Source organism: Monocercomonoides exilis, assembly GCF_001643675.1.
Source record: "Monocercomonoides exilis strain PA203 chromosome Unknown scaffold6-2077815, whole genome shotgun sequence".
Classification (NCBI taxonomy): Eukaryota; Preaxostyla; order Oxymonadida; family Polymastigidae; genus Monocercomonoides; species Monocercomonoides exilis.
The window spans coordinates 2023220-2047189 of record NW_027150551.1 but is presented as its reverse complement, the minus strand read 5'-3'; the positions used below and the strand labels follow the sequence as shown (position 1 = coordinate 2047189).

Below are 23970 nucleotides of genomic sequence, written 5' to 3'. Positions count from 1 at the left end.
TACCAAACTTCACTCATATGGAATATATCTCTTGACAATGCTATTTCAAACATTTTTGAAAAGATTCGTGAGTTGAAACAGAAATTTGAGTAAAATATGAAATTTTTGATTTATTCAAAAAATAAACAATTGTGACTTTTAAAAAAAAGAAAAAAACCAATATTTTCATGTACGATTGCAGGCATATTATATATAATTATAAAAAAACTTTAATATCCCACAAGTGCAAAAAATAAACACATTCATTTGCTTTTTTGATCATAAATAATAAATCATAAGTACATTATTTTTCAAAAAAAAAAAATCTGAAGTTCGAGAATTTTCACCTTATTTTCTTGACAAGAAAATTTGTTTCTGATTTTCTTCATTTCAATTTTTTCCCCTTTTCTTTTGGAAATTTAATTCATTTTCTAAAGATTAAATGTGCATGTTACTGTTATTTGTTGACACTGAATTTGATTTTGGTTGTGGGAGTTTTTTTTTATTTCTGACAAATGTTTTTTGTTGCAACTAGTTATTACTATTATTACTATTATTATTATTCATTATTATTATTCATTATTCATTATTATTATTATTGCACCAAAAATTATTCTAAATGAGAATTTTAGCAATCGAATTAATAAAAATTTCATTCATAATAATAATTTTTTATTCAAATTAATAATTTTTGCGTTCGAAATGAAAAAATTTCGAACGAAATAAATAATTTTGCATTCGAAAAGAAAATATTTTCTGTTTTCATAGGAATTAAACTAATTTCAAATTCTAAAAATTTTCTTTTTAAAATAAAAAATTTCAAAAAAATTTTCTTTCGTGCGAAATAATAATGACAACACAAAATTATTTATGATTCAAAAGTGGCAAACTGATTTTCACAAAATTTGGTGAGAGTGCGAATTAATTTTAGTTAGGTTTACAACAATAATTAATTCGAATGCAAAAATAATTATTTCGTTTGTAAATATTATTAATTCGTTTACAAAATTTCCATTTTGAACTCAAAAGTTCTCATTTTGTTTGCAATATTATTATTTTGAATGCAATTTTTATTTTTTTGAATACAAAAATTCTCATTTTAAATAATTTTTGGTGTATTATTTAAAAAGGAAAAACACATTTTAAAATAAATATTCTCAAATTTCGGTTTAGAGACTTAAAAATCAATAAGTGAAGGAATTAATCATATTTTCAAAATTCATTTCAATTGAAGTATTTGGACTAATTTATTTTGAATTATTAAATATTATTGAAAAAGAAAAAATATGTGCTTTTGATGTGTTGTGAGCGAGGATCCATAATAAAAAACGAACAATTCGATCAAATAAATGCCCCAACAACAAAGATACGATATTCATAATTATATATTAGACATATTTGTACCACTTCCAGGCACGCAATTATACACATATGAGTGCCGGAGATATAAAAAATTCATATGACCACATTAGGAAAGAATCTCCCCAACGATTTTCTTTAGCTTCTATAAACTCTATGTCACAGCCGTTACAAACAGGGTCATTTACTAATACATTAACTTCTAGAGAAAATTTAACTCCTGAAATTGATTCGACTAATGCACGTATTTTTCCGTTGAAATTATCCGAGAATTCAACTTCCCCAAAAAATGATAATGATATATTTTCTGAAACCACCTCAACGAAATTATCAAGTGAAGTTGGAAGTGTAAAAATAAAGCAACACATATCACTCTCCGAAGAGACGAGAGCTAATCAATTGGATACTAATTCTAATAGAATGCTGAAAACTGCCGATCCATTTGCTTCTAGCACCAATCAAGAATCAATAAATAAAATTCAGGGGAAGCGCATACATGATCCTCTTTCCTTTCCAGATGAATATTTTGGACCACTCCCAGATTTACCGGATAAAAGTAATGAAAAACCAAAAAATGAAAAACCTACAAAAATAAAAATAATAAAACGAAATTCTTCACGAGGACTTTCAAATAAGTCACGCAAAACTCATGAAGAAGTTTTTGATTCCGCACTCCAGCAAATTCAAACTAATCCTTCTTTGAATGCTGCTAATATGAAAGAATCTCAGTTCGCTTCAATGGAAAATTCTCAAATGCAAAAAAATTTACAGTCAGCATCACAAACCGCTCAGCAAAACTCTTTAAAAGACAGAGATAATATTCATCGACGCAGCAGCGATCAGGATAGTCTTTTTTCGTTGTCATCATTTTCTTCATTGACATCTACTTCCCCAGCACTTAGTAATTCATCGTCACTTGATGAACTTGTGAATGAATTTTTGAAGATGGAGAATGACAAAAAGAAGAAGAGAAAGAAGAAAGGAGCAGGAAAGAATAGCGGAACTGAAACGACACCTTCATCCAAACTTATTTCAGAATATGAACAAGAAATAGATACATTGGTTAATCTTGTTTTATCCTTGTTGAAAGAAAGAACTGAAATGAAAGAAAAAGAAAATAAAAGGCGACAGCGTAAAGAATTAAAAATGAAAATGCTTGCAGAATTAGCAATGGATTTAGGCGATACAGATGTAATTGAAAAGAAGAAGAAGAAAAAGAAAAAGAAAAAGAAGATAACTAATTCTAATGAAACTGGAACTAAAGAAGGGGAATTTCAAAACACTTGCGAGGTTCAACAAAAACCTGCTTCGAAATTAAAAGGAGCAGAACAAGAAAGTGACAATGAAAAGGAAAAAGAAAAAGAAAAGAAGAAGGATAAAGGAAAAGAAAAAAGTCATAAAAAATCTGAAAAAGAAGACAAATCAGAAGATGCGGAGAAAGAAGATCAAAATTTAAAGGAAAATATTGTTCACAAGCAAAATTCAAAGGAGTCAAAGCGAACTTCAGTGGAGAGGAAGCTATCGAATGAAAACACAGCAGGAGATAAATCTTCACCTTCAAATTTATCAAATCTTCGCCTTCCTCCGCTGCCTTTACCACCAACTGGACAGGCAGAGGCTTCAAATCAAATTGGCGAATTTTTGCAGATATCCCAACAGGCGAAAAATGAGAAAAATGGATCGTTGACAAACCCTCCACCGATTTCTCCTTCATTTTATATGACTGGCTCATCGTCGTATGAAAAAGAAACGGCACAAGACGATCAATCAGACTTGTCCGCAAAAAAAGGAAGAAATACAAGAGTGGCTGATTATTCGGACTCTGCTGATGGAAAAGCAATGGAGGATAGTGAAAACGCAACGCCTAAAACTGTTAATCCAAAATCATTTTCTATTCAGCCTCAATCAACACTGGATGGGGCACAAATGCCTGGGACATACAAATATCCCTTTATGTATCCACCAAGTCAGGTGCCATACTTTCAAGTTGCTGGAGTGAATTCATTTCAGACGTATTTCCCTTCTAACCCAGCTCCAATGTTTGTTCCTGGTCGGTTGGCTCAGCCGCAACTTCAGACAGTATCCAACAGCGGAATAAACGAATATGCACTCACCCAGCAACCTTCGTCAATGAAACAATTAGCCGGTCAAAAAGCAGATAATGAAAGAGTTTTTCAACCGTTGGTTTCAAAGCAAAGTAGTTCTAAAGGCAAGCTTGTTGTATCTTCCGATGCAAATGCACCGTTGCTTGCTCAACGTCCAGCATTGAAAGTTTCGATGCTGCCTTCAAATGACTCAGACACAGAAAGCGACAGCAGTCAAAGTTCTTTGGCTGATGAAACAAGGCAATTACAAAAAGCCAGCACGGCAGAATCGACTGTTGCAACGAGTTCTGGAAACATGGATGGATCACGAGAAGATTCTAGACATATTTCAGAAAGTACCACAAATGACAGCAACAAACGAAGTGTCAACACGACCAATAAAGATAGTTCATCAAAGAAGAATAAAGGAAGTGCTGCCAAGGCGAGGATGCTGTCGGAGAAATTGCGGAAGGTGAGTGAATTAATGACGAGCGAAAAAGCCAACGATGAAAAAAATGGTAGGAGTAGCATCCATTCTACGCCTTATGCAAGTGCATCTCCTGACACAATACATCCATCTAACACTTCTGCTTTCATGGAAGTTAAGTCTGATGAGCTTAGTGTGACTCAGAAGAATGTTCAACAAGAACTGCAGAAGAAGATGCAGGAGAAGATGCAAGAAAAGATGTTAAAGCAGATCACTAGCAAAGTTGCTGAGATCATTCTGGACACACAAAGGAAGCCTCAGTTTTCACCTGTTTCTGTCAGTCAAAAGCTTCGTGAGGAAACCAGAAGTGGCGCTGGTAGAAAGAGCAGGAGAGGAGAGTATAATAGTAAATCAAGCACGGGAAGTAACAGCAGAATCAAAAATGAATTCAAGGGGGCCAAGGGGATGCTGATGTATCGGCAGGATCTGTTTGAAGCTGATACAGACAGCATGTCACGAAGAGGGCAATTGACTGGGCATTTTCCATTTGGAAAGGAAAACGAGACTTCCACTTTTTTCCCTGTGTTTGATGCTGATTCTGATGATTTACCAGATCGGTATGGAAAGTTTGGGATGTCATCGCCTCCTCTTTTCTCGTTTCAGGCGCCTGATTCTAATAAGTTTAGCATAAATGGATTACCACGTGGATTTCAGAAGTCTCTGTCGATTTTGTCTGAAGAGGATAGCGATAAAGAGACGAAAACATCACCATCAAAGGTTTCAATTGGATCAATGAATTTATCGTCTAATGCGAGTGTGTTTGTTCCTCGCTATAAACTTCCGCTGATAAGCAATGCTTTGCCACAGAACGATGGCGCAGGGAAAGCTATCAACCTTTCCAATGCGCCCAGATTGGATGAATTAGCTGACACTGGGCGATATTTTGATAATGAAGATATTTCATCTTCCAACCCAACAACTCAGCCAAATAAGGATTCAAACGACAGTTCGTTTTCTTCGTCTCCGCTCTCTCCAGTTGACCAGAAAGGAGTGCAATCAGCATTTTCTTTCACAAATACAAAGGCTTCTTTACCTCATTCCTCATCTGAGAAATCTTTGTTCCAATCACCTCCACATATTAACCCTTCAAGTTTATCATCTTCTATTTTCACCAAAAATTCCGTTTTGGATCAAAACGCTATTGAAGAAAAAGAACATTCAACGAATGTCTCATTGTTTTCATTAAGCTTGCCTAAAGTGACATCGCCAAAAGCATCTGCGTCAACAACAACAACAACAACGAATGAACTATCTCCTTCATTAATGCCTAATTCTTTTGACACATCTGGTCTTTCGCCAACAACTGAGTCTCCGTCGCTGTTTTCTTCTGCCTCGTCTGATCCGTCTGAGCATGAAACCTCATCTCTATTTGACAACACTCCACAGAATAAGTCCACACTTCACCAGCAGCAGACGATGGCGGCAGATAGAATAGCAAATTCAGGTTCATTTCAGATGCAGCAGGCATCTCCGCACTATCCATCAGACGACTTTCTGAGGTCGATACTTGACAGAGAGAATGCGTTGAGCTGCAGCAGCGAGGAGAACAGTGTTGGCTTTGGGTCTTATTCGAGTTTCCTATTTGATGATATTGAAAACGGGGAAATTTCTGGATTGGGCAAAATTCTTAATTCTTTTCCATTTACAGAAGATGAAGCGCTGCTGGGTTCTTCAACAGAGGGGCTATCTTCTTCTTTGGCTGCTGTGCCATTTACAAGTCTTTCACACACCCAACTTGCATCTAATGATTTGTGCTTTACTGAAAATAGCATTAACTCTGAAGCAAATGAATCTTCTTTGAAACAGCAGGATTCGCACGAGGTGTCTGAGCAGTTTTCTCTTCCTGATGTTTTTGTTGTCTGTGAGCATTGTGATGCGACTGACCATCCTTCATACCTTTGCGAAAAGGCTGATAACTTACCGCATTCATTGCTGTCTGATGAGACGAAGGACAAAGGAAGTGATGCCCCACTCCAGAAGGAAGAGGGAGAGGCTCAAAAATTGTTGAATAATGAAATTGGCATCGTTGTTGACGAAAGCAGTTGTGAAACTGAGAGTACTGAGAATACTGATAATATTGAGAGTACTGGGAATGATGGTAAAATTGGAAATGCTGGAAGGAATGAGACAACTGGAAATACTGGACTCGATAAAAGCGATAAAAGCGATGAAAGCAATGGAAATGATGGAATTGATGGAAACAGCGAAAGTGTTGATGTTTCATTTGGCGACATTGATGATCACTTCACCGAGCTGAATGGAAGCATCTCTGAAGAGAAGAATCCTGCAGAATCCGATGATATATAACAAGCAAAGCAGGAAATTTCTTTCTTTATTTCTTTCACAAAAAATGTATACAGTACGAACATTTATTGAGTTCATGATGCACTATAGAGTGTAGATGAACGAAATAAAATAAATGATGTTAATGTGAATGAAATAACGAATGAATCATGCCATCAAAAGAGAATGAAAAGATGGATTGATTAATCACTCTTTTTCACCAAATATTCAATCCAGCTTTCATTGATGAAAGCATGATGCAAAAGTCTTCTGTGATGATGATTAATTGCTGTTGATGAATTGAAGTCATGACATTATGGCGTGGAGGGGTTAGTGATACCCTTCCGTCATGTTTTTGCTTTTATTTAAATTTAGAGGTTTTTTGTATATCCTTTCATTATTAGATTTTTAATATTTACGCTGTTCATTCTGCTTTAACAACAAATTGTTGAGAATGGCGACAAATCAATTTGCGTGGTGTTAGAAATTTTTGACTTTAATTTTCTTTAAGCCACAACAGAATAAATTTAAATTCACTTCTGTTTTTTTCTTTTTTAAAATGGTACATTTTTAATCAAAGTTTTAATTATCTAGGGCGGTTTTTTTATCCGGACAAAAATTTAAAATTAAAATATCTCAATAAATATTCAATATTAAATTTCAGAAATTTGCATAGTTGTATATTAGTATATATGACATCTATTCATATCCAAATTTTTATTTGTTGTGCTGTATTTATGAAGAAATAAATTAATTTTATTTCAGAAAATCTGCCTTTTGATGAATTTTTCTATTTCAATAACACGATTCAATTCATCTTTTAAACACACAACTTATTTTTTCATGATATAAACAATTTTGGCTATTTTTTATTTTCGGCAATTTGCTCGTTTGGACTGAATAAAAATTTGTCATTTCAAAAAAGCATTGTCAATGGGACAACTTAAAAAATATTTTTCATAAAATGCAGGAGCATCTAACTGAAATCAACACTTGCATTAATTAATATATTAGTTATATAAACTTACCACAATGTAATAATAATAATGGTTCAGTGAAGATTTCATAAAATCAATATTATTCTAATTTTAATAAAATGTATTCGAAAATCATCAATTAAAAAAACAAATTGCATTTACAAAATCTTCACTGAATCATTTTAAATTTCATCAATAAAGAAATTTTATATAACTAATATATTAATTAATGCAAGTGTTGATTTCAGTTAGATGCTCCTGCATTTTATGAAAAATATTTTTTAAGTTGTCCCATTGACAATGCTTTTTTGAAATGACAAATTTTTATTCAGTCCAAACGAGCAAATTGCCGAAAATAAAAAATAGCCAAAATTGTTTATATCATGAAAAAATAAGTTGTGTGTTTAAAAGATGAATTGAATCGTGTTATTGAAATAGAAAAATTCATCAAAAGGCAGATTTTCTGAAATAAAATTAATTTATTTCTTCATAAATACAGCACAACAAATAAAAATTTGGATATGAATAGATGTCATATATACTAATATACAACTATGCAAATTTCTGAAATTTAATATTGAATATTTATTGAGATATTTTAATTTTAAATTTTTGTCCGGATAAAAAAACCGCCCTAGATAATTAAAAAACAAAATAAAGCTCTATTCGTACTTTGACGAAGTGATAAAACAACAAAAGGAATGCTAGAATATAATGTATATCAAATTTGATTTCTTGCGATAGTAAGAACTACATTTATGAAACCATTTTTATTGTCAAATCTTTTATTTTGGTTATTCAGATCAGAGTTATGCGTGCAACTTGCTCTTATGTGTCTTCAGGAATATTATTCCTGTTATTTCTAGCTTCATTAGCGTTTTCCATTTATCAAGAGTATTGGCCAGCTTCGCAAACAGCAACTTTTGTGGGAATGTTCGCGGCTTTTCCAAGAAATCTCAGCTTTGTTGCGAGCTCAATATTCCTCGCTGCAAGTGCTTTGCTTTTCACGTGCACGTATGCATTTGAAAAATTTTAGAAAATGTTGATGTTTATATTTTTGCTATTATTTTACTTCATAGACAAATCAAAGAAGATAAATAACTGTTATCAATAATTCATATCATTCCTTTTACGTTTTCACCATCTTAGGTGACACAAAATTTGTATCATTTGTAGCTCATAAGTTATTAATTCTTATGCTACAAATTTAATTTTTATTTGTGTATTATTTCTTTAAGTTTTTGTATTTTCCACAAAAAATGTCAATAAATATTAACTTGAACGCCATTGTTTAATCTACTCGAATATATCTATTTTCAGGGATAGATTATTTGTATTGATGGAGATGATTTTTAAAACTCAACGTTTTCAATTATCTGAAAATTATTATATCGATAGATTAAAAATTGCAAGCGTTAACAACAAATAGCAGCCGCATTCTTACATATAATGAATCACTTCAAAAAAGATACCAGAAAAGCATCAAAAAAATTTTAATTATTACGTTCAAAGTCGATAATAAGGAATAGAAAGGAGGATTGATTATTGAAACAATTATTTAGAAATGTGAATGGATGATGTGCAGCTTTGGTGGAATGGGTCAAATGATGTAGTGACATTGATATGAATGAGTTCGTGATTGATGGTGTGGGTGTATGAATGATGATCCCACAAGCAAAGAATATTTTTTACGTAAGAGCAGAATCTTTTCCAATCTTGTCAGTAAAAAATACTCTTGTGCTTATATTTCCGGAAGAGTGAGATTTTTTACGCAGACTTCGAAGGAAGGTCAGGACGTGTGAAATCATATGTCATGTCTGTGTTGTAGCGCACATTTAAGGTTGTACTTTGAGTTGAGTAAACAACCTTTAATAGGCAACAATTCGAGTAAATTTCTCTTCCATCAAGTGCATCTTTTGCTGTGCGTGCTTCTTCTGGTGTGGCAAATTCCGCAAGAAATTGAATTCCGTGAGTGTGGAAAATAACAATTCGAAGAACATTAAATGGCTTCAAAATAGCTGTCACAATATCCATTGTAATCGGGTAAAGAGGATTATGCACTGTTGCAAGAAGGATCTTTTCTCCATGGTGTTCAACAAGTGCTGATGAAATATTTTTTCAAATTTTGATATTCAATAAAAAAACTTTAAAAATAGCAAACTTCTCCTGTATGAAGGCTCTCTGTTTATACTTTGACTTTTAGAAAAGTGCAAGAAATAAAGTTGTCCTTGAACTTCGATTTGAGAAGATGTGGCATATGAAACAGCCTTCTGTGCTGATTCCAGTGTATCCATTTCAACGAGCGCTTGTTGAAGTTTCGGCATGGTAACAACATAAATCACCGTTCCAAAATTAGAAAGAAACGGAAGGATAACTGTCAGATCAACTTCATTGGGCTCTGGTGAGCCATTTCGAATATGAAGAACTTTTGATGGTGGTATTGTTGGTTGTCGTGTAGCCATCTAAATTTTAAAAAATGAAAATGTGTAAATAAAAAATAACTCTCAACGGAAACAAACTTTTCAAAATATTATAAATTCAGTTTATGAATTCTAAAGTTATGGAAAAAAACCCTTAAACAATTTAACAGAATGAAGAAAATTAAGGATTTGAATGTTGTTGGAATATTTTTATATATAAAATTACAACCTTTCAGAATTAAACTACAAACCTGTTGCAAAAAATTTCATGAATGAATGCACGTAACGATGGGCAGGATCAATCATTCAAAAATTAAAAAACATTTTTGTTGCATGAGGGCGGATAGAGAGGAGGAGCAAATAAGACTGTTACATGAAAAATATCCTAGCTCTCTTGCTTATACAGATTGGAACAATAAGGCATTGTCTCTGAGCCAGCGAGAGCTCGAATTTAAACTGGAAACTTTGGCAAACAATTGCAAGACGTTGCTTAAAGATCGAGATGATCAACGTGGAAAATTGAAAAACGCATCCGCCAGACCTCCAATAGTACTTCCAGAGTTGAAGCGTTTTCGTAGTGACCGTGAATATTGTTTAAGAGCTCTTTCTCAAGTCAAATTTCCAGAACCTCCTATAATCGAATCAGATTTATACGCAGAAGAAGTATGTCCTACAATTTTATAATTTATTTGTTTCATTCTATGATATTTCTCTTGAAATGGAAAAATATGTATTTTTCTTAGATTGAATCAGCGATTAAGCCACAAATATCTCTGAATACGATCTTTGAAATTTTGCTGCAGTATTACCAAAGCAGAAAGTTTGAAATTATTCAACAGAAATGCAATTATTTGGCGCGATGGACACGATTTTGCACGGCAAACTCAATGCATCAGCGTTCATTCCCTGCATTTGTTGCACGATTGGAAAGATTTGATATGGAATATGAAGATGCATTGATGAGATTGCGGAGATTAGAAGGATCCCTTTCAGCAAGATTTTATAGACCAATATCTTTGGCTGAGGGATCTGCCTCAAGTGATACAAGCAACCCAAAAGGATCAACACCAAAACTAACTCTCAAAACATCGTCTCGTCGAATGGGTCGTCAGATTGGAGGTGGTGGAGGATCTCAATCATCAGGCTCTTCTGGATCCTCGTCAGGGTCATCCAGCGGAAATACCACTTCATTCGGTAACTTGGATGATAACCTTCTTCAATACATTCATCCAGATGATCTTCGAATCATGCTTCGAGAAACTGTTTTTTCTGCGCGAACATCGAAGCGTTTAAATGCATTTCTGGCTGTTTTGCATTGGCTACCGTATACGCACAGATATGAGGTGGTTTCAAGGGCTCAACAGATTTTCAATCAGCCAAAAGGAACACGTCAGACAAGTCAAAACGAGACGACAGAACAAAGAAGCCAAAGTGGCATGCTTGATTATTTGTCTATTGTAGTGTTAATTTCTTTTTTCTGATCTTTTTATTTGAATGTTTTCAGATAGTGTTATCCGTCCGTATCGTTCAGAATCCGACTTCTACAACGCCCAAAAGAGAGCAAGTGAGAAGATGAAAGAAGAAACTGAGACTCCCATCCCAGTTCTCATCAGCGACACACTTTCACTCGATGCTGTGTTGTATCAACTGGGCCGTGCATTTGGCATCGCAGACACCCCACGCGATGTTTTGAGCGAAGGATTTTCATTTCGAGCAGCCAGATTATTTGCTGATCTTGTTACTGAGCAGAAGAGGTCTTCAACTTATCCATTGTATTCTCAATGTGAGTTGTTTGTGCCATTGTCACAGAGTGTTGAAAGCGCTACAGCTGACGCAGATGGCAGCTATGGAAGTGGCTGGAATGGAGGCAAGAGAAAGGGGAAGAGAACAGGCAAAGGACGAGGCAGAGAAGACGGAGATGAGAACGGTGAAGATGAAGGAGAAGTAGATGGAGATGGAAAAGTTAGAGGAGATGGATCGAAGGGAAATAGCTCGAATGTTCATGTGCGTTCAGACTCGTTTATGACGCGAAAAGGCAGAGCTCCAACTTCGTCAATGATTCCGCCAAGTGAGCAGCATGTGCAGTGCTATGGATTGCAGCACACTTTCATTAAGACTTCGCCATGGGTGCCATATGCCCCGCTGCCTCATATCTCGCAGAGGCAGGACTATCAACAGGGTATTTTGGCACGAGTCTCTATTGATGGACTTCTGCGTGTGGAAATGGAGTCGTTGAAGATCAATGATTTGGATGTGCTGCTTTCACGAGCCAAGTCTCTTGCAAACACACATGGTCAACGCATCACCACTGCCATCATGGCGCGACAGACCGCACTAGCTTCATTTCAGGCTTCTCTGTCACCCTCTCCACTTTCATCACCTTCACTGTCTACTTCAGTTTCCAACTCTCCACTGGTATCAGCACCTGGGTCGACAACAGCAAGCACTCGAGGTAGAAGCGCTCGAATGGCAGGAAGCGGAGCAACAACACCTGGTTCGTCCATGGCTGGATCGTCCATCTCGTTTGTGGGGAGAAATTTGGAAGAGAATTTAGCAATTGCAGAGAAGCAACGACTGTTCACTGACACTGCATCACAGGCAATTTCTCATTCAGTGATTGGAGGAGACTCTGGCATCAAAGGTGCTGAATCTGCTTCCGGAGAGGATGAAGAAGGAGAAGATGAAGAAGACGTTATCATCCAATTTGGTGTTGATGGAGGTGGAGGAAGGAGGAGTGGGAGATCCAGCGCCATAAGCTCAGTAGGTGGTTCTCGTCTAAGCGGAGGAGCTTTCAGAGCAGGTGCAACTGAAACAGCGACCGGTTCAGTGAAGAGGCTCAAAAAGAGGAAGTTGATTGCAATGTATCTTCTGCGCCATGCGCGGTGTGTGGAGATGAGAGAACGTCTGCTGAGTTTGATGAACTACTTCTCATCTATCCAAAGAAAGATCACACTGGATGCACTAGGATTTCCGTGGGAATGTGAAACAAAGCTGCCAGGTGAGTTTGATCCAAGCACCCATGGACAAAGAAAAGGAGGCGATGGCTCAGGGGATAGTGGAGATGAAGATGAGTTGTTGGATGAGAATAATAACAGTCGATTTATCGGTGGAAGAGGAGGAAACGCTAGTGGCTCGTCATCATCCAAAAAAATCTCCAATGATAGTGTTGATTTTCTGCTGCATGCGCCGCTTGATGTCAATATTGTTGAAGATCCAAACCTCAATCCAATGATTCAAACACCACAGCTTATGGCACGCGAGAACACAAAAGCTCTTCCTATTTCTTCCGCATTCACCTTATTTACAACACCAGAAACGACAACATTTGGATTCAATGAAGCAAAAAGCACAGGATGTGGTAGCGGTATGAGAACAAGAAGTGGAACACGTCGAAGCAACAGCAGCAGATCTTCTGCATCTGAAGGAACAACAATTCAGACAGTTCTCCCAGCAACATTTGAGACGTGTCCACAGTTGACTACTCTGCAGATGAGAGGATTGAAAGGGTTGATCCACAGAGACGACATATGCGAGCTGGGTGAGAAAGAGCGGATGATAGTGAGAGATTGCCATGGAGTGACTATTCTGTATGAGGAAGCAATAACAATGATGACACATTTGGAATCAGAACTTCTTCGCATTGTGTCACATTTCTTATCAGCGAAGATCTCAAAAGAAATGAATGATCTGTTTGACTCACTTCACATGACAACCACAAAAAGTGGGCCAGTTCTTCCTCAACGTTTGAAGGAGCAGCTGTTTGGAGAGACGTCATCGCTGTTCGATCGACAGGCTATGCTGTCTGATATTCTCGAATGTGAGGCGCTCTTCCAGCGTTCCAAGCGGAAGGTTGTTGATTTGTATGTCGAAGCGTACGAGTGCTGCTGCGATCCGAACGAGAGGAAGGCACTGGCTCGACTGATAATTGATCTGCTTGCACTCCGCCCACGAATTGACTTGTCAGCACAATCGTTTGTGGATTCATATGCGACAGAGATCATCTGTCTGGAGATGCAGTTCAACTTGCTTCATGCAGTGATGTCACGTATGATCAACGACGAGCGGCGCTTTTCTCGCGAAGTGTCTTCGACATTCTCACAGCTTTCAACAGATGCCACAATTGGCCTTCCACTTCCACCGCTGGATGTATATAAACTCACAGATATTACACTTATTCCTCGTGGCCATCCGTTTGCTCCCTTCGAGTTTCCACAGTCCATCGCACAGGTGAGACACATTCCGGCAGTGTTGGAAGAAGCATTTAACCAACTCGTGCAATTGCATCATCCAGCAACAATGTTAGCAACACTGTCACTCCATGCAGCACTTTTACAGCAGGCGATTGTCAGCTGGGTGCGGTTTGAAAAGGATGAAAGTGCTGTTACTGAGGCATCTCCATCAACGACTCTTGCGACTGCAGAGATGACAAGAAGGCCCAGCATTTCACAAGCAGCTGGAAGCGGTGTATCTCCTGCTACTACACCTTCACTGACTCCGGAAGGAATGGAGCCAAACGGAGGAGTTACTGAATATGTTGAGCTGGACCGTTCTGCTTTCGTTCACCCTTCTGTTCAAGCTGCTTCAAACGAAGATGTGATTGAAAATCCTGTTGGAATATGTGCTGCAGTTGATACTTTTGTTGCTTCATTGGATTCTGAGTTCACTCCTTTTGGATCAAAGGCAAATACTGCTCGGGACAGAATTATGTCTGTAGGAGAAGGAGGAAGTGTGAGTGGATTAAAAATAGAAGCTAACTCTGCGACACAGGATAATGGCATTGCGCAATCGGATTCAACGCACAAATTAAAAGAGGAAAGAGTTGATGAAACAGAAGCTGGAGGAGATGCAGCTGCAAACGCCGAACGGATTGCCTCTGGTTTTGTGCAAACTCCATCATCGTTATCTCTTGTTCAGAATGCTGACTCACCATCTGCTGCCCTTCATTCATTTAGTAGCACAAGCAGTTACGATGCAAACCGAATGCAATACACATTGAAGATTCTGAAGCTTAAGCTTTCTTCATTCTTTGATACAGCATCAGGGCAGTCCACGGCGAATGCATCGCTTGCATCGCTAACACAAATCAGCATGATTTCTGTTGTTGCACTGACACATGCTTTGGAAGCAGTGAGATTGAGACACGAATTGTTGTATGCACACAAAGTGACAGAGCTGCTCTTTGGAGTGTACAAACAGCAGGCAGAGTGCGTCGGGTTGCGTGTTCGACGATTCGAATTGGATCCAATCAACTTTGAAGAATGCAATGCATCCATCGCTGCTTCAGTTAACACTCAGGCAATGACGCCATCTCAATCAAGATCTAATTTGTCCAGAGAAAACAGTGCTGCAGCATTTATGCATCGAGAGCATGGAGATCCTGCAAAGGTTATTGTAAGTCTAGCATCAGTTGATGATGGTATTGAGAAGATTGAAGGTTTTGGCACATCTCCTCCAATATCTCCTGGCGAATCACCTCAACTTTTATCTTCAAATGCACCACAGCCACTGGGAACAGATGCATACTCTCCTCAAAGTAGTCCATCACCACAGTCACTTTCAACAAAAAGTCCTGTCGCTTCTCTGGTTCAGGGATTCACATCAACTGTGCATGTGAACTTTGCTATTTCAGAGTTCGATCCAGATTTGGCTGATTTCGATTTCTCCTCGTTTGTTGGATGTGCAAAGGTGTTTGGAGAGCAAGGACTGACCGATCTTCGCCATGCAGTTCAAGTGCAAGTGCTTCAGCGATGCATGTTGGAGATTGTTGTTCAATACAATCAGATTCCGTTGGATCAATTTTTCGTGTTTCTGAAAGAGAAAGAAGAGGAAGTTGGGTTGATACCAAAAGATGAGACATTCTTGACTTCTGTTGCAGCAACACAATCAGGTGTGGAAGATAATATTGCCAATGGAATTGAAGATGGGTCAGAAATGTTCTTAGCTTCGTCTGCATCTGCTGTGCAGCTGTCAACAGCCGAACAAATGAAAAAGCTAAATCGTTGGGAACGATTAGCTCTGCGAGAAGCATCATCCTTTTTCGTTCCGTTGAATTCGCGAAAATTGTCCGTACGAGAATTGAGACTGAAAGGATACAGTGAACGAGTCGCATCGATTATGAGAAGGGAACGAAGAGGTGAACTTTCAAAAAGGCTGAGACAGCTGAAGTTTGACATGATTCAAGGATATTGTTCAGACATGTGGAAGGATATGGCAATGTTTGCCCTTCGCGTACAGCATTCACAGATGCTGCGGGAGTTCCGAATGGAGTTAGCTCAATCTCCGAACATCTCTCCATTTGTGTGCGGCTCAATGACAGCTGACGATCTGATTGGAAGGACTGTAGATAATCATCGAGCAAATGTTTCAACGCCATTTGAGAACTTGCTTGTTGGAGACAACCTCACCAATGTATGGTACGTTCCACATGAGCGCGAAATTTTCCGGATTGGAGAAGATGCGATGACGCTGCACAATATGCGCGCTGCAGTCTTTCTCCTGTTTGCGTTAAGAGAGCTGCATATCTACTCAACAGCGCTGTATCTTGTTGCGAATCCAAGTGTAATTGATAAAATGAATTTGGATGATTTGGACAAGCAGGCAGCTGCTGCGAAGCTAAACCCCCTCAAAGCAGCAAACGGAATACAAACTTCGAAAAGCAGTCTTTCGTTGGGAGCACTTTCACTTGCTAATACTCGAAATATGAATAACTTTTCTTCTTCATCTTCGCTTTCAAGTTCATCATCATCAATATCTTCATCATCCACATCCACAACAGCAACAGGAATGAATGGAAATGTCCTATCATCAAGCAAGCTGCCTACAGAATTAGACTCCCTGAAAATTCAACTAGATCAGCTTCCGTTTGCCAGCGATCCATTTCTTGTTTGCGCTTTTCTGTTGGATGAGAGGACAAGATATGACCTGTTATTCGGACTCTTCTTTAGTCAACTAGAGGAGGCCTTTTTGTCAAGACAAAATAATTCATTGGCGTCTTTTCTTCGCCAGGAAAAGATGCGCATCCATCAGATTTTCTCTCCTCCATCAGTTTTTCAGTCAACCAACAACACAAACTTCTCTTCGATGGAAGGTACAGAACACTTTCTGTCGGCAGCCCAAGCGGTGATTGAAAGCGAAAGAGGGAAGATGGGTGCGGATGCATATCGTTCGGCTTCAGCAATGCAATCTCCGTTTGATGTGCCTCCGTTTCCGTTTGCCGGAACTGAAATATCTGGAATGGACATTCTTTCAGGGCCATTTGGCAGAGAGCTCATGGTGAGGCATCCTGAGTTGTTTCCAGCAGCTTCTTTTGTATCAGAAGGGCAGCAAGGAATGTCATCTGCAACAGGTTTGAAGAGAGTTGAATTTAACCTTTATGTTTTTATTTTAGTATTGAAATGTTTGATGATGTTACTGTTTTTGCATCAAAAAGCAAATTTTTGTTTGCTTCGAATGATCACTTTGAATTCTGTTTCAACTCGATTGATAATTACTGATTTTTCAATATTTCTGTTTTTGCAATCTTTGAATTGAAATAAATTGTTTGAAAATCAGAACTAACTGCAATACCTTCTCCATTAGGAATGCGCACAAACAGATCATTTGCACACCTTTCGCTTCTGACTCCAACGGGCTCCTCTTCCAGTCAGATGGCATCCACTCCATCAACACCATCAGGTTTTGCTTCGACCCGTCTTGCCGCACAGCGAATGGGGCGCAGCAACGCTGAGGCAGCATCAGCACAACTGGCACAGATATTGCGGAGAAGGGAGATCAACCAGCCAACAGATTTAGCTGTTTTGGGGGATGCTCCGTTTGCCCCTTCGCCATATCAGGATTCCCTATTGCGCATCAGAGCAGCTCGAAGAGCGGCTGGCGTGTCGTTCACTTCGATGAGTTCTGCTCAATCTTCTTCTGGAATATGTTTGCTTGTCATTTGTTTTTCTGTGAATTGATTATTTGTGATTCGATATCGTTGTTCTTTTCGTTGTTTGGTTTTTCTTTTTATATACAGCTGCTTCTTCACTTCCATATGGCGGAATGGGAAGCAATGCATCCTCCACATCCTCTATTGGTATGTTTCTTTCACTTAATTCATCCATTTTTCATTGTTGTTGTGAATTGCATACATCTTAAATTCAATATTTTGTTATTCTATTTCCGCACCATTGAATCTCGTATGCGAAAACATTTTTCATCCAAACATCTTCAACAGACATGGCAGATCCAGAAGCAGATTCTTCAGCACTCGGAATGACATTGAAAGACCTGATTGCTTCGCAGCAGAAGCAAATCCAGCATCTTCTACGCTCAGGTGCTGCATCCAATCCAAATGCCTCGCTGGCAATTTCTGCTGTCGGAAGTTCCACTGGAAGTGCATCTGCAGCAAGCAACAATGGTGTGCAAGAGACAAAGAAGAAAATAATCAGAATTTCCCTCTTAATTTTCATTGAATTTCTATATTTTTCGTTCTTATTAATAATTGTCTTTCTCTTTCTTTTTTATTTAGAGCATCAAGCTATTATTCAGAACTTATATCTCATGCGAAAATACCTTCCAGCTGCGATGTGTCCGCCTTCGCTCAGCTATGAATCTGCAGCACATTCGATGCAATGCCCTGGCTGGGGAGCACTGTGTGCAGAAGGCGGATGGATCAGCCACAGTAGCGGAAGTGGGACAAGCGGAGAGGGTCATGGAACTTACGGTGGTGGAAACACACTGACAGGTACTGAAGGAGGAAGCAGATGCAGTGGGAGCAGCGGAGCAGAGATGAACCCTCCTTGGCCAGGAAATGATGGGCCAGTGTCAGTTGGGAAAGGGTTGCTTGGAGGGAAAGGTGTTGGGCATGCAGGTTTGTCTGTGTGGGGATGGAATCCGTCTGTTGCTGAGATGGTGGGAGAAGGAGGAGGCGGTGTGTTTATTGATGATGAAGGCTCTGTCTGCATTGCCACTGGAACTAATTCGTTTGCTGTTTTGTCGGCAATTCGGACAGCAGCTGAGAATGGAGGAGGGGAATGGGAACATGCTGGAGTCAAGTTCACAGTTCAGCCAGTCGCACAAAAATCAAAGAATTTGAAATTAACTCGATCTTCATCTGCTTCAGGAAGTGGTGTCGCCCAAGCTTCGCTTTCGTATTATAACCCACCTTCAGCAGCATATAGCTCGCTTATCAATGACGTTGAAACACTTATATGGTATGGGCCATACGGACGATACAATGGTGGGCCGTTTTCTCTTCTCACATCCACACTACTCACAAATGTTAACAGTCCTATTTGCATTTCATCTCCTCATTGCCTGACTTCCCCACTTTATTCTCCAATTCATCCAAAATTATCTCCAGATTACACATTTCCACCTACACTTACTTTGCTTCCTTCATTTGTATCAGCATCGTCTTTGCCCAAGCGCAACGCAATCAGCGTTCCAGATGTTTTGGAGGCTCCTGCAGCACGAATGTTTGAAGACAACCGATTTCTTGAGAAGGTAAGACAGAGGATAAGTGCAATTAAAAGAGATGCAGAAGGACAAGGGAAAATGGATTATGAAATCGGAAAGACAGCGAAAAAAAGTGGCGAGGGCAGTTCTGCAGATAAAACGAAGCAAATATCAAACTTTGGAAGCAAAGATGGAGCTGATAAAACAGAAGAAGATAAAGATGAAGATGAGAAGTCGCCTGAAGAGCAAGCTGCTGCAAAGGCAGAAATGATCAAACAGCAGATAGCAGCAGGAGGAGCATTGGGACCAGCATACTACCGATTACTGATGTTGGTGAAACGGAAAGCGGCAGAAGGAAAAGGAGAGAAAGGGAAGCAGAACAGCACAAAGGGTAAAGGAAAAGCAAGCCAAGAAATCGACGATGACGACGAAACAGCATTTCTTGATGGGCTTCTGTGGACAGAAGAGGAAGAGATCATTCAAGGAGAGCTTGTGCATGCTTCTCCAGTTGCACATCCAGGTCAGATGCGCTCTGTTGCACAGATGACAGAGATGCAATTCCATCCGATGATGAGCGAAGCGCTGATTGATATCTCCCCAACTTCTGCTTCTTCTTCGCGTTCTTCTTACGATGCCTCTTCAAATCCTCAGTCACTCTCTTCATCAAATTCTGTAATGCTTCCATCTCAACTGTTGAATTCATCGCTGCCTTCAAACCCATTCTGGAACGTCTCCACTCCTTCGACTCTTTTACCGTCGCCTTCTCTTCCTCCATCTTCTGCAATCCCTTCATTCCTCGGAGCATCAACACACAATCCTTCACGTATTGAGGCTTTACGCTCACTGTTCACACACATTCCAGCGAATGAGCGTAGTGCAGTGTTGCAAGAGATGATGATTGTTGACATGGCTGTGAATAGCTGTCTGGATCAAGCTGCAGTTCATCGACATGGCAGTGCTGCTGGATTGGAGCAACTTCATGTGATTATTCAGTCCCTAGTTGATTCAATTGCACTCCAGCAAATGAAAAAGACTTATCTGACGCGTGTTCTTGGAGTAAGAGAGATTGCAACGAATGAGGATTATGCGCGTGCTTCAAAGATTTATATTGAAACAATACTTACTCCACTCGCATTGAAATGGCTCGATGAGCATAGAGAACGAAAGGAAGAAGAAAGCAATCAAAAAGACGCTCCGATGAGCCAAACGCAAACAGAATCGACTTCATCAAGAGGGGAAACAGCATCAAAGTCTGTGACAAATGCTGCATCGATGAAAACGAATTTTGCAGGAGAAATTGCTGAAACTTCCTCTGATAGTCCTCTTCGTGGAATGAATGGGAAACTTTTGAAAATTTCATCATCTGAAGATTTAAGGCCAGAAGGTGTTACAGAAAGAGAATGGACTTTACTACAGTTGGATGCGGTTAAAAGAGAACTGGACAAAATGCTAATTTTTGATGCAATGGTTCTTGTGGAGATGAATTGTGAGATTCTCTTTGCTCAGATTGTGGAAGAGCAAGCCAGGAAGGATGTTGAGCTTGGATCGGAGCTTACAGTAGCTGCAGCAGCTATAGTTCCAACAGCGACATTACCATCTGGCGCTTCATCTTCAATAGCATCTGCTTCTGGTGGATCAGGCATCGATGGTGAGAGAAACACTCTTTCAAATATCGCTTCGCTTATTCCTCGTCGCAAACGAGGAGCATCATCATTAGTTGCATCATATCTTCCCCTTGCAGTTCATTCGCCATCATCTTCAGCGAGTGGAAACTCAACGATTGTTCCGTTCTTTCCTTCGGGAACAGCTGTTATGCTACCTTCCGCAGCAGAGGATGCAGCATGGGAAGAGAAAGTGGGCATTGTGAGTGAAGCCGTGTCTTTGCTTCTGAGAAGAGGAATATCTGTAACTACAGATAACGATGACAGTGCAATACTATTCACTCGCTCTTTGTTTATGTCATCAATGGAAGATATACTTCAGGGACTATGCGTTTGGGGTGACGAACGGCAGAAGCAAGGGCAAATGTCAACCCAGCTGTTAGGCGAGGCGTTCTTGCAGCGTCTAAGCGATGCTGAACGCGAACTGACGGTGATGAAGAAAGAGGAAGCTGTAAGGGAGCAAATGATGAGAAGGAGAGTGCAAAGCGAGATAGCTGAGAGAGCAGTGAATTTTGTGTTTGAAATAGAAAGACTGAGAAATATGGTAACTAAACTTGAGAAAACATTGAGCTTACAAGATGAGGCAATACGGAAAGAGGTGAAAATGGAATATGATGATCTTATCTCTAAGTTGCAGGCAGAGCTGCTCGCTGCTGAAGGTAACTTCAGAAAGTACAAAGGAGAAATGCAAAACAGTGCCATTTTGACTCTGCATCAACTCACAATGGACTCTCTGAATAAGATAAGTGTCGCATCTACTGGAACTGGAGCAGCAGGAAGTGGAGTTGGCGGAAGTATGGCTGGATCTTCTAGTGCTGCAGGTACTGTTCCTTATGCTCCTGGCAGCGGATTCAGAGACGTTGCAAAAGGATTGAGAACAACATCGCCTGCTCCAGGAGCTGCACCTTCTATAACATCTGCGAATGCATCTGGCCACGGTCAGCAGCGATATGTAAATTCTGGCACCGGTGCTCTTAGTGGAACTTCGAGCGTGTTTGGGAATCGTGACGTTACACGTGAGTTGGTACAACTTAGGCAAAGTAATGCAGAACTCGAAAAACAAGTTGCCACATTGGAGAACGAATCGCGTGTTTCGCAGTTTGAGCTGAAGAAGCAAATGTCGCAGAAAACAGAAGAATTGGAAAAGGCAATAGAGTTCGAAAGAGAACAGAACTTTGAATCGATACAAGAACGAGATGCAAAGATTCGGATGCTTGAGCTGCAGTTGGAACAGAGCAATACTAAACTGAATGATGCTGTTTCAAAGCTGGAAACGGTGCAGTATGATTTGGATGTGCAGAGTCGAAACAAAACACAGTTGATGGAATGGAAAGCAACAAAGTCTCGTGTGCTGAAACAGCTTGAAGAACAGCTTGCAAAGTATCGTCGATGGAGCAATGTGGATATTGACAAGCTGTATTTGGAGTTGGAACGAAAAGAAAACGAACTGAAAATTGCAGAAGGATCAGAAGTGAAAGCGCAAAAGACAGCTTCACAAATTGAAGAGCATTTCGGGAAAGAAATACAACGCCTTCGGAAAATTATCACGCAAGAAAAAAGAGTGAAAGAAGATGCAATGAACAAGCTGGACGAGATTCGGGGTTGGCTTGAGTCAACAGGACTTAGTGGGATTGGTGGAGGAGCTGGAGGTGATGAAAGAGCTGAGGTAAGCATTGGAACTGGAAGGGGTGGAGGAGTGTTAGATGAGCTTTCTTCTCCTTTCCTCGATACACTCTCAGATCTTCCTGATCGTTCAGCAACTTCAAATGATGAGCAAAAGGGAAGTTCAATGCTTTTGGGTTCCTCCTCGCAATCAAGTTCACCAGCACGCACTCGAGCTTCTACTCCACATACAACACGATCTGCGACTTCAATGAGCGTGTACAGGACAAGAGGCACTGGAGGAGTAACTGATGCAAAAGATAGACCTTCTTCGTCGCTATCAATGCGTCTGGCAAGCAGTGGAAGTATGAGTCGAGAGAGTCAGATGGATGATTTGGTTATATGGAAGAGAAGGCATGATGGCTTGGCTGATAGACTACAGGCAGCACGGAGGGAAAATGATGACTTGCGGAAAAAATTAAGCGAAATGGAAGCAAGATTGACTCAGCAGCCAAGTGCAACAAAGTCAGGGTTGGAATATTTATCTGCAATTGGAGATGGAAGTGGTGCAGCATCTACTTTGCAAAGTGGAACAGTTTCTGGTGGAGCATCTAGTTCACCTCCAAAACGTGTAACACCAACTGTGATTGTTGGTGGGTTATTTAAGGAAAGTGGAAATTCTAGATTACCTCTACATTTGCGTGAGATGACTGAGCAGGAACAAAAGCAAGTCGCACAGGCAGAATCTTCTTCTTCTAATGATGATGGAAAATTGGATACAAAGTCCATGAATACAAAAGTCGCTGCATCATCATATCAACCTTCTCCAGCTTTGTCAGTCAATCGACTGCAGAGCAAAGCTGGGACTCATACGTTGTCTTCTCCATCAACATTAGATTCACAGCAAACAGGGGGATATCCTTGTTCACGTTCAACAACACCTTCGTCTTCATCTTCATTAACATCAACTATCACAACTAGACCAGGAGTTTTTGCGTCGATAGTTACCCAGCAAAAACAATCAACAGGGCAAAAAAGGGCAACAACCCCAACAGGTCGCTCTTCTTTGTTTGGAACACTCACTTCAAAAAAATAAAACTCAATCATTTCATCTATTTTTAATAAGATTGTCATTTCATTTTCCCCTTTTTGTTTTGTAAAATGTTTTGTATGCTTGTTTCTTTTGAATTAATAAATTATATTTTTGCCAAATATAGTTGTTCGAAAAATATTCAAAAAAACTGTTGGAAGACGATGGAATAATTTGTTTTATCTTTTCTTATAAAGCACAACTTGTTTTGAAAAATGGAGATATTTTCAAGAAAAAGCGATAAAGTTAAAATTTTTTCTTAAACACAAATACAGTCGGTGCCAAAGCCGATCCTTAGTGCGAAACCCGATCCTTGCATTCACATTGATCTTGTTCATTTCAGTAAAATTATCTCTATATTGAATTTTTTGTAAAATATTTCCAAGGCAGTTGCATGTGGAATAATCATAAATTAATAAAAAGAAACAACAAGTACACAATTCATTATTTTCGTTGATGTTTTTTGAAACCAATACATCTTTTATTTTTAGTGCTCGCAACAAAAAGAAATAAATCCAAATATTTTAATATGTTTTATTTTAAAATTAAAATATATTATTTACATATTACAATTAACAAATACATCTCTAATC

General features: G+C 39.1%; 4 protein-coding genes across 4 annotated transcripts; 3 read left to right on the top strand and 1 right to left on the bottom strand.

Annotated features, from left to right (window-relative positions):
- The first annotated feature begins 1347 nt into the window (after positions 1-1347).
- On the top strand, positions 1348-6779 carry MONOS_4354 (uncharacterized protein). Its single transcript, XM_067874419.1, has one exon. It carries the CDS (start codon positions 1411-1413, stop codon positions 6214-6216), a length of 4806 nt encoding a protein of 1601 aa, XP_067734072.1. The 5' UTR covers positions 1348-1410; the 3' UTR covers positions 6217-6779.
- Positions 6780-7965: 1186 nt separating this feature from the next.
- On the top strand, positions 7966-8464 carry MONOS_4353 (uncharacterized protein). Its single transcript, XM_067874418.1, has 2 exons — positions 7966-8183; positions 8249-8464. Exons 1-2 carry the CDS (start codon positions 7981-7983, stop codon positions 8268-8270), a joined length of 225 nt encoding a protein of 74 aa, XP_067734071.1. The 5' UTR covers positions 7966-7980; the 3' UTR covers positions 8271-8464.
- A 135-nt stretch (positions 8465-8599) lies between these two features.
- MONOS_4352 (heterogenous nuclear ribonucleoprotein L-like) lies at positions 8600-9708 on the bottom strand. Its single transcript, XM_067874417.1, has 3 exons — positions 9689-9708; positions 9331-9631; positions 8600-9271 (listed from the first exon to the last, which is right to left on the bottom strand). Exons 2-3 carry the CDS (start codon positions 9629-9631, stop codon positions 8937-8939), a joined length of 636 nt encoding a protein of 211 aa, XP_067734070.1. The 5' UTR covers positions 9689-9708; the 3' UTR covers positions 8600-8936.
- A 1453-nt stretch (positions 9709-11161) lies between these two features.
- MONOS_4351 (uncharacterized protein) lies at positions 11162-23550 on the top strand (the record flags this gene model as incomplete). The annotated part of the gene is made up of 5 exons (XM_067874416.1): positions 11162-16934; positions 17141-17509; positions 17601-17660; positions 17802-17984; positions 18096-23550. 5 exons carry the CDS (start codon positions 11162-11164, stop codon positions 23381-23383), a joined length of 11673 nt encoding a protein of 3890 aa, XP_067734069.1. The 3' UTR covers positions 23384-23550.
- Between the last annotated feature and the right edge of the window lie 420 nt (positions 23551-23970).